Below are 16,530 nucleotides of genomic sequence, written 5' to 3' on the forward strand. Positions count from 1 at the left end.
ATGAATGAACAGGCGCATTTCCGTGATGATAAAGCGGGTTTTTCTTCTTCAAATGCGGTCGTTTTGCGGCGATTTCGATTTTCAATCGGTCCAATAATGATGAATTGTATGCTCCGGTTATGGTTTTACCTTTTTCAAGATAGTCCACGAATATTATGGCATGTGCATCCCAAAATACGGAGGCCATAACCTTTCCGACCCATTTTTGCGCTTTTGGACGCTTCGGAGCACTTTGGCCCAGTGGAACCCACTGTTTTGCCTGTTGCGTTGACTGAAGAGTGTAGTAGTGGATCCAGGTTTCATCCATGGTTATGAATCGGCGCAAAAACTCGGTCGGCTTACGCGAAAATAATGCCAAATTCTGCTGGGAAGTTGTCACACGAATTTGTTTTTAGTCCACTGTGAGCAAACACGGCACCCATCGCGCGCAGAGCTTGTTCATGCCCAAAACTGAATGTAGGATATTGCCCACACGTTCCAATGATATGCCTGCAGCATTAGCTACCTCTCTTAATTTCACTTTGGGATCATTCAACATCATAAAATGGATTTTTTCGACATTTTCTGGTGTAGTGACCTCTTTTGGGCGCCCAGATCGTTCAGCATCAACTGTGCTCGTACGGCCACAACGAAACTCGTTAAACCACTTATGAATCGTTCCAATCGACGGTGCAGAGTTCGGGTAATACTTATCCAGCTTGGCCTTGGTCTCGGATATCGTTTTCTTGCGAAGATAGTAGTGTTTGATCAAAACTCGAAACTCAGATTTTTCCATATTAAAAAAAACTCGGAGGTTAGTCGCTTCTCAGTGCTGTAACTTGTAAATGCGTAAACATAAATGGCTGAAGTTTTAACAAGCGTCATTTGAAGGATCAAGCTCGACGAAAATGGTTTACATTAGTGAATACTAATGCCATCTCTTAGAATTTTCAGGTACTCATCAGACTGCCTAGTAAAAGATTTTACATCGAAAAAAATGTCCCAAAATGGCTGGTTAACAAGCTTGTCCTTTATTTTAGGACCTAAAAAAAGTTTACCAAATTGTCAAACAAAATTGTTCAATCCTCAACAAGTAAAGAAGATTAATTTTCAACAAAAAATTGCATTTTTATCCAAGAAAGATGAAATTTTATATAAAATAGATAACATTTTTAAAAAAAAGACAAATTTTCACAAAAATAGTTGAATTTTTTCGAAAAAAGATTTCAGTAGACTTTTTAACACCGAAATATACATTTTAGACAACAAGTAAATTTTCCACGAAATAGTTGAATTTTCGGCCGAAAAGGAGGACTTATTGGCGAAATGGTTGACTTTTCAAGCAATCGTATTCTCATCGAAAAAAGATGCCATTTCTACTAAAATAGATACAATTTTAAAAGAAGAAGAGAAATTTTCAAAAAATACTTGAATTTTAATTCAAAAAATATTTCAGGTGACTTTTCAACACCAAAGGATAAACAAGTATTATTTTTAGAAATTGTCAGATTATTAAGAAAACAGTTGAATTTTCGACAAAAAAGCGAAATTTTGAACAAAAAGGATGACTTTTTAACAAAATTGTTGAATTTTTAATCAAAGAATTACATTTTTATAAATAAAATTTCTACTGAAATAGATGAACTTAAATTAAAAAGAGAAATGTTTAAAAAATAGTTGAGTTTTCAACCGAAAAAGGTTTCAATTGACTTTCCCAATAACAAAATATGAATTTTAATCAAAAGGTAAATTTTCTATGGATATATATGAATCAATTATCAACCCAAAAAGACGATTTTTCAACTAAATAGTTGATTTATGCTAAATCAACCGCTTTGTTCAAAAATCTAAAACATTCTTTGCGACGGGATTAAAAAGTATAAAACGTAATTTCAATAGTCAAAGAAGTTTCTATAAAAATATTCGAAAAAATAATATGAAAGAAGGAAATTACGTCAGAATAATTTGGACTTCCTTTCGTCCATGTTTCAAGTCGTGGCGTCATCTGGCAAGATGTCTGCACTCCGAGGGCCAAGCGATAACACCAACTTCATAAGACGATTTTTTTTTAATAAATTGGAAAACAAAAAATTTTCATCATAAATATATTTTGATATTATTTAAAATTTTTCAATAGCTATTCAACAAAATAAAGAAATTATTTTCGTCCCATGCAATTGGTACTATTGTGTGAATCTCCGCGTTGAGACATCTTGGATTTGTCCCACCTCATCTCTGCTCCCACCCAACCTGAAATATCCAATATTCTATGAAACATTTTCCTGTCTGCAGTAACACTGAAAAACTGCTTCGAATTTTAATACAAATTTAAAAATATGTCCTCAGTTACTCAGTATTATTTGAACTATTCTTTTCCTTGAAGTACCGAATCGACTTTTTCTATCAATTGAATTAAATATTTTTCGCGGACTTTTAAGTTTCCGGTAAAACCGTTACCTGCTTCCCGTTCGGCGGCAAGATCGGGAAAAGGGCGCGTAAATTTCTGATTTTGGCGCAGAACTCTATAAAACTTGCCGAGTGTCAGGTCGTTTTACATTTCGGTGTCAATTTTTTTCGAACTTGAAGTGATCTTTCCATTTGTTTCGTGTACGCCTAGAAAAATATACAACATCAAAATGTTCGAGGCACGTTTAGTTCAAAGCTCTGTTTTGAAGAAAGTTATTGAGGCGGTTAAAGAACTCTTATCCGAAGCAACTTTTGAGTGCTCCGATTCTGGAATGCAAGTTCAAGCTATGGATAATGCCCACGTTTGTCTCGTTTCCTTAAATCTGAGAAGCGATGGATTCGACAAATACCGCTGCGACAGGAATTTGTCGATGGGAATGAGCATCACTTGGTAAAAATTACTTTTTTCGTCAATGTTGAGGTTAGGTTCTCCGAACAAAGAATTCGGTTCGCGTGCAATTTTTTTTTATTTGACTTTTCTTTTGGCAATTTCCTTCGTTTGACTTAGTGTTTTACAATATTAGAATTCTAATTTTTTTAACTTTATAAGCGTAACTTGTAATGTTTAGAATTTGTGATTGTACATCTCGAAATAGTAACCGGTTTTTTAATAAAAGCAAAATGTTTCTTTTTTTTTAATTTTCGATCAACTTTGATATTTTCTTTTTGAACTTTAGACCCTTCAAAATCATTGAGAAAAATTTCCTTTTTTTATAGTTTGGCTCTTTAAGGTTATGTTCATCAAACAGACTGATTACGCGGTAAAAGAAGGCGCCCTAATAATTTTTTTTGATGTGTTTTTAAAGCAGATTATTTCGTCGAAATCTCAAATTTAGTTTATGCACTTGTCCTCCTGTTTTTCATTTTCCATGGAACTGATAAACCTTTGCGCATTTTAATTAATTTGTTAATTATTTTTTCTCATGCGGTCTTAGAATTGTATAGTATTTAAAAAATACTCGATTTGAGGGGGAAAATCGTTTTTAGAGCAAAAAAATTCTGATAACTATTTATTTTTGAGGTTTATTTGTTTTCATGGTTATATAAATATGATTTTTCTAAGATTCTTGAGAAATTTCAAAAAGATTATTGAACATTTTCGACATGTCAAGTGAAAATTTCAACAAAAAAGTTAGTTTTCAAGCAAATACTTCAATTTTTTGCTAAAAAAAGATGAATCTTAACCAAAAATTTAACAATTGGTATTTCAATCCAAAAATATTTTTATTTTTAATCGAACACAATTAACTTTATTCACAAAAGAGTACTTTAAAACCAGTTGTATTTGTAACCAAAATCTATTAAATATTTTATTAAGGAGATGAATTTTCTAGAAAATAATTAAATTTTTAACCCGGAATATAAATTTTCAACGAGGAAGTTAATTTTTGACAAAAAAAAAGGAATTTTCTATAGGAAAAAAAATATAAATTCTCAACGAGAAACGTAATAATTGGCATTTTAATCCAAAAATATTTTTACTTTAAATAAAAACACCGTTTAATTCATTTAAAGAAAAAACGAATTTTCAAGGGAATATTTAAATCCGCAACGTACAAAGAATTTTATTTTTAACTAAATATTTGCAATTTTAATTTGAAAAAGCTGAATTTGCAATGGAATATAAAATGAAAATTTCGTATAACTATTTATTCTTTAAGTTTATTTGTTAATTTTCATTAAAATTATCTGTTTGAAGTTAATTTTTCGAAATTAAAAATCAATTTAAATTTTCCGGGGAATCTTAAGAAAAACTGATAATTATCTAAAAACTTTTCAAACTGTTTAAAAAGCTTCAAAAATGGTATTTTGAAATCTTCAAAAATCTGCATTATTTTAATTTTCAATTGTAAACGATTTTTTAATCTTTTCAAAATTTCTAAAAGTTTTAAATATCTTTTGAAATAATTAAAAGTTGTCTCAAAAACTTTCAGATTCTTTTTCGAGATGTTTTTAAATCTTTAAAGCTTGAAATTATTCTCTTTAAGTTAAAATTGTTGGTACCGCTAATTTTTTCATTAGTTTTTGTCCATAATTTCAGGTTTTTTCATATAATTTACAATTTAAATTTTCTCTTTTAGAAATAAATTATGATGATTAAAATTTCTCATTTGAAAATTGCATTGCACAAATTTTCAAAAACTTCAAAAGCACGTATAGTTTGCAACCAATCAGTTATTCAACAACAATAATTGCGATATTTTCGAGAATTTTGTTCCGCCAATTTTTTTAAATCGGATAAAAATATTTTTTACATTGTGACTGGATGTTTTGAAAAGGAAAAAGGTTTTAAATAATAAAGGAGCATCCTAAATTAAAAATAAATAAAGTCGTAAATGAACTTCCTTTATTTAAACTCGCAGCATGTCCAAAATCTTAAAATGTGCCGGCACCGACGACACCGTTACCTTGAGAGCATGGGACAATCCAGAATCAATCAACGTTATTTTCGAATCGCCAAACAAAGAAAAATTGGCTGAATACGAAATGAAACTCATAAATATGGACCAGGAACATCTTGGAATTCCTGTAAGTTTCAACCCTTCAATAGCCTCCATTATTATAATCATTTTTCAATCTGAAAGACGAGATTTTAAGTCGTAATTTACGAATTTGTTCATTTCTTATTATTATTCTTTGCAGGAAACTCTCTACTCTTGCACGGTGAAATTGCCATCATCCGAATTCGCACGAATTGTCCGAGACTTGCAAATGTTTGGTGAATCAATCACAATCGCTTGCTCGAAGGAAGGCATTAAATTCAGCGCTGCCGGTGACATTGGAACGGGTAATAATTTCGAATAAAATTTACCTCCGAATAATGAAATTTATCAAGTTAGAAAAACTTGCGTGAGCGATTTTTTTCTTTTACGCAATTTTTAAATTAATATTGATAAGAAAAACGTTTGTTTCGTAGCGTCTATTATCTATAATAACAGAAAAGATGAGCTAGGATAATATTTTTGATGTAAAGAATTCCTGGAAATAAAACCAAGAATCTGACGACCAAATTTGGACAACCACATTTTCCTCCTCTCTTTTCCCCCTAAAAAAGAAAAAAAAAATATTCGTCTGTACTTTGGACAAAAATAAAAAGAAGACAAAATGAGAAGGCCACCAACCAAATCCCCTTCTTTCTCTTTTTTATTTATTTCGTCCTCTTTATTCCTACCATAAAATAAAATAATCACCAACCTTTCAGCACTCATACAGCACCCTTATCAAGGTAAACAATATGTAATACAATTTTTTTTTAATATAAATAAAATCAAAATAATAATAAAATAAAAGTAAAATATTTATTTTTATTTGATTAATATTTTTTAAAAATTTATTTTCATTTTTTTGAATATCTTTTTATTTAATTTTAATTTTTTAAATTTAAGTTTTATTTTATTTTTATTTAAAAAAAGTGTATTTTTTATTTGATCATATATATTTTTACCTTGATAAGGGTGCTGTATGAGTGCCGAAACGTTTGTGATTATTTAAAAAAAAATGTTTTTTATTGTGATTTGATAATGGTAGAAATGAAAAAGAGAAGGAAGGGGATTCGGTTGGTTGTCTTCTCATTTTTCTCTCCTCCTTTTTATTTTTGTACAAAGTAAAGACGAATAATTTTCTTTTTTTTTTCATTTTTAGGAGGAATCTGTTCGTTTTTTTCATATTGCAATGGGAGCATTTTGTGGTGGTTCAAGATTTTATTTTTAGAAACTTGATTATTGGACGTTAAAAAAGGGTTGTAAGTTTGATTTTTATCTAATTAAAATATCCTGAATATTTAATATTTTTGATAGTTGATGAAAATTGATATCTTATAATTTTTTGAAAAATATAAATTATAATCGAAGTCGGTACCGGTAAAAAAAGCAAGGGCACCGAAACAAATTTTACCGGTTTTTTTACAGCATATTTTAAAAAGTCGTAAAAAATATTTTAAAATTAATTTTCCTCTTATTCGTTTAATGCTGTTTGATCTTCAATATCGTTCATTTTTTTAGTTGACGTCCCAGACTTGAACAAAAAAATTGTGGGTTCAAAATGTTTATAATCTTTAAATACTATTGTTTGTTTATTCAAAGTACTGATTTCTGATAGAAAACACCGACAAATACTACAATTTTATGTACTTCATTTTCAAAAAAATTGGTGAAGTTATAAACAAGTAGTTGAATTTTAAACAAAAAATTAATTTTTAACCAACTAATTCCATTTTCAACCAATTAAATTAATTTCCGACAAAAATTTATTTTATATACAAATAAAGACTAATTTCAAACTAAATTTTTAAGTGAACGGATGAATTTGGAACCAAGAGGATTAATTTATTAGCAAAAAAAAAAACAAATTTAAAGAAAATTGATGAATTTACAGCCAAAGGGAAAAATTTGAAACTGAATCGATTTTTCAAGAACGTAGTTCTACTTAGAACCAAGTAGAGTTGAATTTTTAACAAAAAGAGATGAATTCTCGACGGAAAATGTAATCCTCGATGTTTCAGCCAAATAAATTCTAAATTTTGAACCAAAAATAATTGAATTCAATCAAAAAAGACAATATAGTTAAATTTGCAACTAAAGAGATGAATTTTCAACTAAAATGATGAAACTTCAACAGAAAAATTACTTTTCATCAATTTAGTTTGACTTCTAATCAAGCAGTTGAATTTTCAACAAAATTAATTTAATTCTCAATCAAATAATTGCATTTTTAAGCAGTTTAATTTTTGTATCAAGTTGTGAAATTTTCGAGCCAAAAAGACAAATTTTCTCTAAAAAAATTGAATTTTTGAACCGAAAATATGAATTTTCAACAAAAATTTAAACTTGTACAAAAATTGTGCATTTAATGACTGAATGATAATTTGAAAAATCTTAAATTTTTTAAATTAAAAATATCAACTTTGCACGAAAAACAAATAAAAGTTTTTAGAAACAATTAGTTAAATTGTTATATGTTTTAATTATTAAATCATTCGTTGTACAATGCGCAATTCGAAAATCTTTGATTTAAAAAACGCCATTTTAAAGACTTAAAAAATTAGAAGTTAGAAGCCTTTCAAATCGACAATTTTGGATAGCAAAATTTATGGTTGACCAAATGAGAATTTAAATTATAATAATTTAAAAAAATGAACTTTACATTAAGAATTAACAAGTTAATAATAATAACATTTATTTTACAAGGCGATTCGAAATTTCAACGTTAAAAATGAAACAATTTCAATTGTAGTCTTAATAGTTAAATAAATGTTAACGCACGATTGAAACTTTATAAACTATTTTCAATTTTTAAATAACTTCAAAATAATATATTAATTATTCATTATTTATTCATTATTTGACCATTTTTAATTAAGAAACAGATCAATTGCTTAATATTTAGAAACATTTAGCTGTTCATTTAAAATCAGTACTTAGAAAACAAATATTCAAACACAAAAAAATTAATAAAAGTTACAAATTTAATTTGTTTTATTTGCTAACTTTGAATTTGTAAATAAAATTGTTGAATTTCGTGTTGTAAATAAATATTGAACACTTATTATTCCTAGAAAAAATTCGAGTTCAAACAGTCTCCAGAATGGCATAATTTAAAATAAAATATAGATTTCTGCAGATTTCAAACACAAAATTTAGAAGCTTTATAAGAATTATGAAAAGCTTCAAAGAATAAAAAAAAACATTTTCTTAAGATTCCTAGGCAAATTGAAAATGATTTTTTTACTCTGAGTAGCTTTTAAGGATTTTTAAATTATTTGTAATTAAAGTAATTTAACTTCTAACTTAAGAAGTGTTTAGTTTATATATACAAAAATAGGCTCAATTTTTAATGTTTCTAGTTTAAAATTGTTTAAAATAATTTGCATTCTTATTTTTACAGAAAACACTAACACGGTCAAAAAAATTTTAATCTTGTAAATTTTATTTTAAATAAAAATCATTGGATATAAATCTGATGATTTTTCGCTGAAAATGCCAATTTAAGATGAAATACACCAGCATAACCTAAAGTTGTTGAAAAATTGTAAATATTCTTTGATATCTAATTATTTTTCATTAAAAATACTATAATAATTTTTTCTTTTAAAATACCAATTTTGAATGTAACTCAATTACGAAATCTAAAATTCTAAAAAATGAAGAACCTATAGAATCTAATGATTTTTCTTTAAGAATGAAAATTTCAGTTGTCATAATAAAAACTGGGAACTTGAAAGATTCAATTTAACCGCGAAAGCGTATTTAAAATCACAAATGTTCCTCAATTTGCATAAGCTTTTCTATGATTTTTCTTATTAAGAGGAATTATTTGTAAATTTAGTTTTGAAAATTTCAATTTTAAGATACAAAACAACTTTCAGTCATGAAAAGCCAATCAAGTTTTTGGAAATCTTTTTTCTTTTAGTTAGTATATATGACAGGGTGTCTACCCTATTTGGAAAACGTGGAGTTTTCAGGGAATTTTTATATATCTGGAAATTTCAGGGATTTTTTTTTTTAAAGTCGGAATTTTTTCGATAGCGTGCCTAATTTTTTTAAAAATTGCAATATAAAATTTAATAACTGATTCCTTATTTATACAAATGTTATTTGAATCAGCATCACTATTACTTTATTGAACTTTTTTTTTAAATCCTTTTTTTTAAATTAATCTGTTAACTGAAAATTTGACTCATATTTTTGGTTGAAAATTGACCGCTTCTAAATTGAAATTCAGGCATATGTTTGAAAATTCGTGTATTTTGCTGAAATTTTTTTTAGTTGAATTCAATTGTTCTTGTTTAAATTTTTAATCTTTTTTTGTTGTTGAAATTTTTCGTTTAGAATTCATCTTTCTTATGATGAAAATTCAATTACTTTTTTAAAGGCTAAACTATTTCGTTAAAAGGTAATTTTCTCTGCTTAATGACTCGTAATTTAAATTAAAAATTCATCTCTGGTTGAAGAAAGAGCTTTTTGTTAAATATTTGTTTCTTTTTAGGATGAAAATTAATTTTTTTTCAACGAAAAATATAACTTCCTGTTGAATATTTCACAATTTTAATTCAAAATTAATCTTCTTGGTGAATTAATATTTTTGGTTTAAAATTAAACTATTCCAGTTTAAGATTCATCGTTTTAGTTAAAAATTCTTCATTTCTGGTAGAAAATTAATCTTCTCGTTCGAAAATTAATATTTTTGGTGAAAAATTCAAGTATTTCGCTTAAATATTGATCTTTTTCGTTTAAAATTCATATATTCCAGTTGAAAATTCATTACCTCGGTTGACATTTCTTTTGTGGAAAATGAATTTTTTTATACCAAAATTAAATTATTCCATTTTTGGTTGGAAAATGGTCCTTTTTAGTTGAAAATTAAACTATTTGGCTGAGAATGTGTGGATTTTGTTGAGAAATTGTCTTTTTTTTTGTAAAAATTAATCTTCCTGATTAAAAATACAATTTTTTTTCGAAAATTCTTTTATTCCAGTTTAAGACATATCATTTTAGTTTAAAATTAATCATTTTTGTTAAAAGTTAATTGTTGAGACTAAATTAAGCAATTTTATTTTTGGTTGAAAACCTATCGTTTTTAGTTTAAAATTCAACTATTTAGTTGAAAATTTATATTCTTTTGAAAATAAAACTGCCGAACTCTTTAGTTCAAAATTGATCTTCATTGTTTAAAATTCATCTATTTCAGAAGAAGAGTCATCATTTTAGTTTGAAAATTGTTCATTTTTGTTGAAAGGTTGTGCTTTTTTTGTGTGGAAACTTAATTTTTTGACTAAAAATTTAGCAATTCCATTTTTGGTTACAAATGTATCTTTTGACTTTAAAATGCAACTTATGTAGTATTTTGTTAGAAAAATAATCCTTCTGGTTAAAAATATAATTACTTTGTTAATATGAATGTTAAGTATAAGAAGATATAATAAAAATTCATTGGAATTATTATTCAAAGTCACAAACTTTAGTGACAAAATCAGGAAATAAATAATTATGTTTTTACTATTATTAATTTACTTAATTAATCTATGGTGCTTATATATTTAAGAATATCTTGTAAGATAATTTATCGTTTAAAAAAAAGCGAAATGTTTTAATGGATTCGTACTATGCAAAATAATACCTGGAAAAAACAAGGAAATGTCAGGGAACTTTTTTCCAGGATAAAATTTGAAATAAAATAAATAAATATAATATATTGGGAATGGTGCTCTACTATTTCGCCACACGGTGCCGAAAAATGGAACTAGAAAGAGTAGGTACAATTTCCATCTTATACAGTGAAAAAATACATTTTTTGAAATAAGTTTAAAAAAAATACAATTTCATTATTTTATGTGAATTTCAGTGCATTTTAAGCTTAAATAAACTTTATATTAATGTATGTAGCGACAAATTTTATCCATATTATGTCAAGAATATAAATAAGTGAATATTTCATGTATAAATTAATAAAAATTTACTTTTGAGTTCATTCTTGCTTCAAAATAAGTCAGTTTAAGTTTATAATCTTTTGAAAATCACAATAAAGGGAACAATAATTTTTTTTTTTTTTTTTTTTTTATAGAAAAATATTTCTGACAAAAAATGTGGTTTTTCACTGTATAAAGACTTATTTTCAGTTCGATTTTTTGTCACCAGGTGGCGTATCGCAGTTCCACCATTCCCAATAATAACAATAAACAATAAATTCATAACAACATAAATGAATAAATAAATAAATAAAATAACATTTTCTTTTCTTTCGACAGCAAACGTGAAATTGGCGCAAACCGCAGAGGCTGACAAAGAAGAGGAAGCGGTCGTGATCGACATGCAAGAGCCAGTAAAGCAAGCATTTTCCGCAAGATATCTGAATAATTTCGTTAAAGCGACCCCACTTTGTGCCCAAGTTCAGCTTTCATTGTCCAACGACGTTCCTCTTGTCTGCGAATACAAAATTGGAGACATCGGTCACATCAGATATTACTTAGCACCCAAAATCGAAGATGAAGAGGAAAGCTAAGAAGAAGAAAGAGAAAAAAAACTGGCTGAGATTGCTAACTATTAATCTTAATTAATTTAACACTCATTTTAATAAGTATTGTCATTCCTCCTGTAATTATTTATTCGGACTTCTTCGCTTTCGATTTATATTCTCACGTGCATGATTTATGAATTTTATGTCGAGAGGGAAGAACTCTGAAGAAAAGGGTTTGAAAATTGAGAGTAGAATTTAAGTGCAGATAAATGCGTGAAAATAGGAAAACATCACTACGGTTATGTAAATCAGATATGTAAAAATTGCTGTATTTTTAAAAATGACACAATTGTGCTCTACGGTATGTATCACGCTAAAGATTAAATATATTTGAAAACTTTTTTTTTTATAAAAAAATGGTGTAATTTCTTTCGTTTTTAAATTAGAAATAATACAGGAATAGGGTGGCTACTGAATCGAAAATTGTATGAGACCGTGAATTTTTTTACCGAGAATTCTACAAATGTGTAGAAAATAAAATTCTTCTAATTTTGATTTTAACAGTTTTTAAAATCATTTGTTTAATTTTGATCTTTTTCAATTATATCATTCAGCTTAGAATGCGTAATTCGCAAATTTTTTATTTTTAAGGGTACATTTCAATATGAGAATTTAAAAATTAAGTTTTGAAGACTGAAACAATTAAAAATGAGAAGAGTTTCAAATCTTAAGATTTTTTATGAAAAAAAATTTCGTTGATCAACTGTGAATATAAATTAATCAATGATTTTTTTTCAATTGAATTGTACTTTAAGATTTAAAAAAGTAAATAACAATGGATTGCATACTGAATCAGTTCACAATTTATTATTCTTAGAAAAAATTCGAGCAAGTTGCAGAGATAGTTAAAAAATGTGAAGAAATTCAAAATTAATTTAAAATTTGAAATTCGTGCTGAAATTTATGCGTGAATAGCCCGCGACCTAAATTAAAACAAAATAATAAATATGACTTGGAACAGGGAGTTTTCAATTTTTAAGACATTCCGAGCGAGTGCTGGAAATCTTTAAGAAAGAAAAAATTCTGAATTGGAACAGTAAATTTTTCCGAAGAATTATAATTCTGAGTTGAAGCAGGGAATTTTCAAATTTTAACTAATTCTGACTTGGAACCGGGAATTTTTTAATTTAAATAAATTCCGAGCTGGAGTTTTTATTTTGAAAAATGATTTGAAATTCGAATAATTTTAAAAAATATTTAGAAGTTGTGAAAAACCTTTAATAATATTTTTTAATTTGAAAAAATTGAAACAACATGTATATTTGAACAAGGAACTATTAATTTCTTGCAAATTTATAGTTGGAACTGGAATTTATCCAAATTAATAATCAATCTGACTTGGAACAGGGAATTTTCAAATTTGAACAAATTCCGAGCTAGTACTGGAAATTTTTGAAAAGGAAAAAAATCTGAATTGGACCAAGGAAGTTTTTCGGAAGAATTCTAATTCTGAGTTGAAGCAGGGAATTTTCAAATTTTAACCAATTCTGAGTTGGAACTAGTATTTATCCAAATGAATTATAATTTTTACTGGAACCGGGAATTTTTCTAATAAATGAATTCTAAGTTGAAACAGGATATTTACGAAAAAAATTTAAATTTTGAATTGGAACAGGGAATTTTGCAGGTTTCAAAAGAATAACATTTTTCAAGATGCTAGGAAAATTGAAAATGAGTTTTTATTTGCAAAAATTATTTGAAATTCGAATAATTTTAAAAGATACTAAGAAGTTGTGAAAAACTTTGAATAATATTTTTTAATTTGAAAAAGTTTTTAACAACATGTAGATGTTTCAAAATTTCGAAATGAAATCTCGAAGACTTTTAAGGATTTTGTAACTATTTAAAATTAAAATAATTTAACTTTTAATTTGAACAGGGAACTTTCAATTTAAAAAATTTATATTTAGAACTGGAATTTATCCCCAGAATAATAATAATTCTGATTTGAAACCGGGAATTTTTAAATTTTAACCAATTCCGAGCTAGATCTGGAAATTTTTGAAAAGGAAAAAAATTCTGAATTGGAACAGTAAATTTTTCCGAAGAATTATAATTCTGAGTTGATGCAGGGAATTTTCAAATTTTAACCAGTTCTGAGTTGAATTTGGTTTTTATCCAAAAGAATTATAATTTATCCTGGAACAGGGCATTTAAAAATTTAAATAAATTCCGAGCTGGAACAAGGAATTAATCTAAAGAATGAATTCTAGTTTGAAAAGGGGTATTTTCGAAAAAAAAATTAAAATTATGAATTGGAACAGGGAATTTTACAAAAATTTTAATTCTTAGTTGAAACGGAGATTTTTTGGAAAAGTATCAAAATTCCGGATTTGAAAAAGGAATGTTCAATTTTTAACCAATTTTTATTTGGAAATAAAATTTATCCAGGAGAATAACAATTCTGAATGGAAAATTAAATTTTTTAAACAAAATGATAATTCTGAGTTGAAACGAGGTATTTTCGAACAAAATTTAAATTATGAATTCAAATAGGGGATTTTACAAAAAAAATATAATTCTTAGTTGAAATGGAGAATTTTCGAAAAGAATTAAAATTCTTGATTTGAATAGGGGTACTTTCAAAAGAATTGTATTTCTGAGTGCAAATGAATTTTCTTAAAGAATACAGATTCTGGATTTGAACAAGGATTTTTTCGAAAAGAATTAAAATTCGGATTTAAACTGAGAATTTTCCCTTTTCAAACAATTCTGATCTGGAATTAGAATTCAAAATTGCTGAAAATGGTATAATTTTGAACATTTTTAAATTCATTTATTGATTCTTCACTTTAGAGCAATGAAAATGATCATGTGAATTTATATTTTCGGAACTGCAGTTTAACTGCATTTAATTTGAAATTGTTAGTTAAAAAGTGTTAGGAGCTTCCATTTTATACGTGTAAATTATTAAGCATTTGAATACAAAATTGTTGAATGAAACATCTTTTAAACTTCAATTTGGAAAATTTAAGAGTTTCACTTTGAGTGTTTTCATTTGCAGTTCAGTGTTTATTAATTCAAATAGAAATTTTTTTAGATTTAGTGTTTAAAAAATCTCTGATCCAGGTCAAAATTCGTCACAATTTAAAAGTTCCTTCTTCCAATGTTTAGAAAAAGAAAGTAGTTCAATTAGTTTTTACTTTTTAGAGCAGAAGTAGTATGTCGAAGAAAAAATATTTCTGAATTATAATATAAACTTTTTTTACATTTTTGCTAGGAATTTACCTTTATTGAAAATTTAACCACTTGCGGTTAGAAGCTAAATAATTCTGTTACAAATTATTTTTGTTGGTAGATTCATCATTTTAATTGAAAATGAATTTTTTTTAACTATTTACTTTGTTGAAATTCAATTTTTGAACTAAAAATTTAACTTCCAGTAGAAAATGTAACTATTGTGGGTGAAAAATTAACCTTTTCTAGTTAAAAATTCAACAATTAAACTATTTTCAAAAATTCATATAATTTGTGGAAAATTCTTGCTTTTTTTCTAGAAAATTAATCTTTTTTTATAAAATTCTAGTATTCAACTGAAAATGTAACCGTTCTACATTCATTTGAAAATTGACCTTTTCTAGTACAAAATTTAATAATTTGGACGTAAATTTGTTTTTTTTAATTTGAAAATTCATTCATTTCGTTGAAAATTTATGTATTTTGTATAAACAATCAAACTTTGTTTTTTAGAAAATAATTTTTTTTTCTTTGAAAGTTAATATTATTATTTAAAAATTCTTTTGTTTTGTTTAAAAAATCAAGTAATCTGCTTAAATATTTATTATTTTGTTGAAAATTCATCTTTAAGGTTAGAAATAAATTTAATTGCTTGAAAAATAAACTTTTTTGTTCAATAATAATTTTTTTTCGAAGATTTATCATTTTTAATAATAATTAATTTCATTGGTTCAAAAATGAGCTGTTTGATGGAAAAATTTTTTCCTTTAGACGAAACTTCCAACTTCAGTTGGATATTCCATAATTGTAGTTGAAAGATAATTTTATTATTGATTCTTTTTTTGACAGAAAATTTAATTATTCAATTTTTGGTCGAAGAATGATTTTTTTAGTTGAAAATTCGTAATTTTTTGTTCAAAACTGATTTTCTTAACTTAATTATGTATTTAAGTTTTGGTTGAAAATTTGTTTCAATTGTAAATTCAATTATTTTGTTAAAATTCATGTATTTTCTTTTTGGTTTAAATTAAAATTTTTAAACCAAAAACTTCATTAAGATTCCCAATTTTCAACAATTATAAATTATGTTAGCGTTTTATGGGTTGTCACCGGAAATGAGTTTTTTTTAATCAAAAATTATTTGAATATCTAAATCAAGTTAAAAGATATATAATTTAATATAATTCCCTAATTTTTTCCTCTCAAAACAACATATTTCGTATATTTATTTAAAAAAAAATAGGTTTTAAAGATTCACATATTCAACATTTTTAGGTTATGTTAGCGTTTTACACAAAAAATTGGCATTTCTAAACAAAATTCAATGTAATTTAAACAAGGTTTTAGAATCTTTGAACAATTATCGATTATGTTATCGTTTTCTGTCGGAAATGGGTATTGTCAATAAAAAAATAGATGTCAAAGATCATTCACAATTTTTAAACAATTTTAGGTTATTTTAGTGTTTCACGTTCGAAATCTGTATTTATATAAAAAAAATTACGAGATTTCAAAGATTCATATGATTTGAATAAATTTAAGCTGTGTTGGAATTTTACATCGAAAATTGGTTTTTCCAAAAAAAATTATTATACGTTGAACTCGATTTAGAATATTTTAACTGTTTTGGATTATGTTAGTATTTTTTATCGAAAAATTGATATACTTAATTTTAAAAAATTTATGTTTCAAAGAAGATTCACCACTTTTTAAAGAAGACTTACAATTTTGGAACAATATAAAGTCATGTCAACATTTTTCTCTCGAAATTTGTTATTTTAAACAATAATTATTATAAATTTCACAAAAGGTTTACAAAAATTCACATTCAGGTCTATACCTATTTCTGACTACTATTTTTACAATAATTTGAATTTTTCAGGATTTTAGGGCATT

General features: G+C 26.1%; 1 protein-coding gene across 1 annotated transcript; it reads left to right on the top strand.

Annotated features, from left to right (window-relative positions):
- Positions 1-2,475: 2,475 nt before the first annotated feature.
- On the top strand, positions 2,476-11,814 carry LOC117172925 (proliferating cell nuclear antigen). The gene is made up of 4 exons (XM_033361228.1): positions 2,476-2,836; positions 4,809-4,974; positions 5,089-5,233; positions 11,189-11,814. Exons 1-4 carry the CDS (start codon positions 2,616-2,618, stop codon positions 11,440-11,442), a joined length of 786 nt encoding a protein of 261 aa, XP_033217119.1. The 5' UTR covers positions 2,476-2,615; the 3' UTR covers positions 11,443-11,814.
- The last annotated feature ends 4,716 nt before the right edge of the window (positions 11,815-16,530 follow it).

This window comes from Belonocnema kinseyi, chromosome 1, assembly GCF_010883055.1.
Source record: "Belonocnema kinseyi isolate 2016_QV_RU_SX_M_011 chromosome 1, B_treatae_v1, whole genome shotgun sequence".
NCBI classification, from domain to species: Eukaryota; Metazoa; Arthropoda; class Insecta; order Hymenoptera; family Cynipidae; genus Belonocnema; species Belonocnema kinseyi.

Coding starts and splice junctions, on each gene's coding strand:
- LOC117172925 (XM_033361228.1), top strand. CDS start 2,616: ATGTTCGAGGCACGTTTAGTTCAAAGCTCTGTTTTGAAGAAAGTTATT. Junction 2,837..4,808: donor ATGGGAATGAGCATCACTTG/GTAAAAATTACT, acceptor TTAAACTCGCAG/CATGTCCAAAATCTTAAAAT. Junction 5,234..11,188: donor TGCCGGTGACATTGGAACGG/GTAATAATTTCG, acceptor TTCTTTCGACAG/CAAACGTGAAATTGGCGCAA.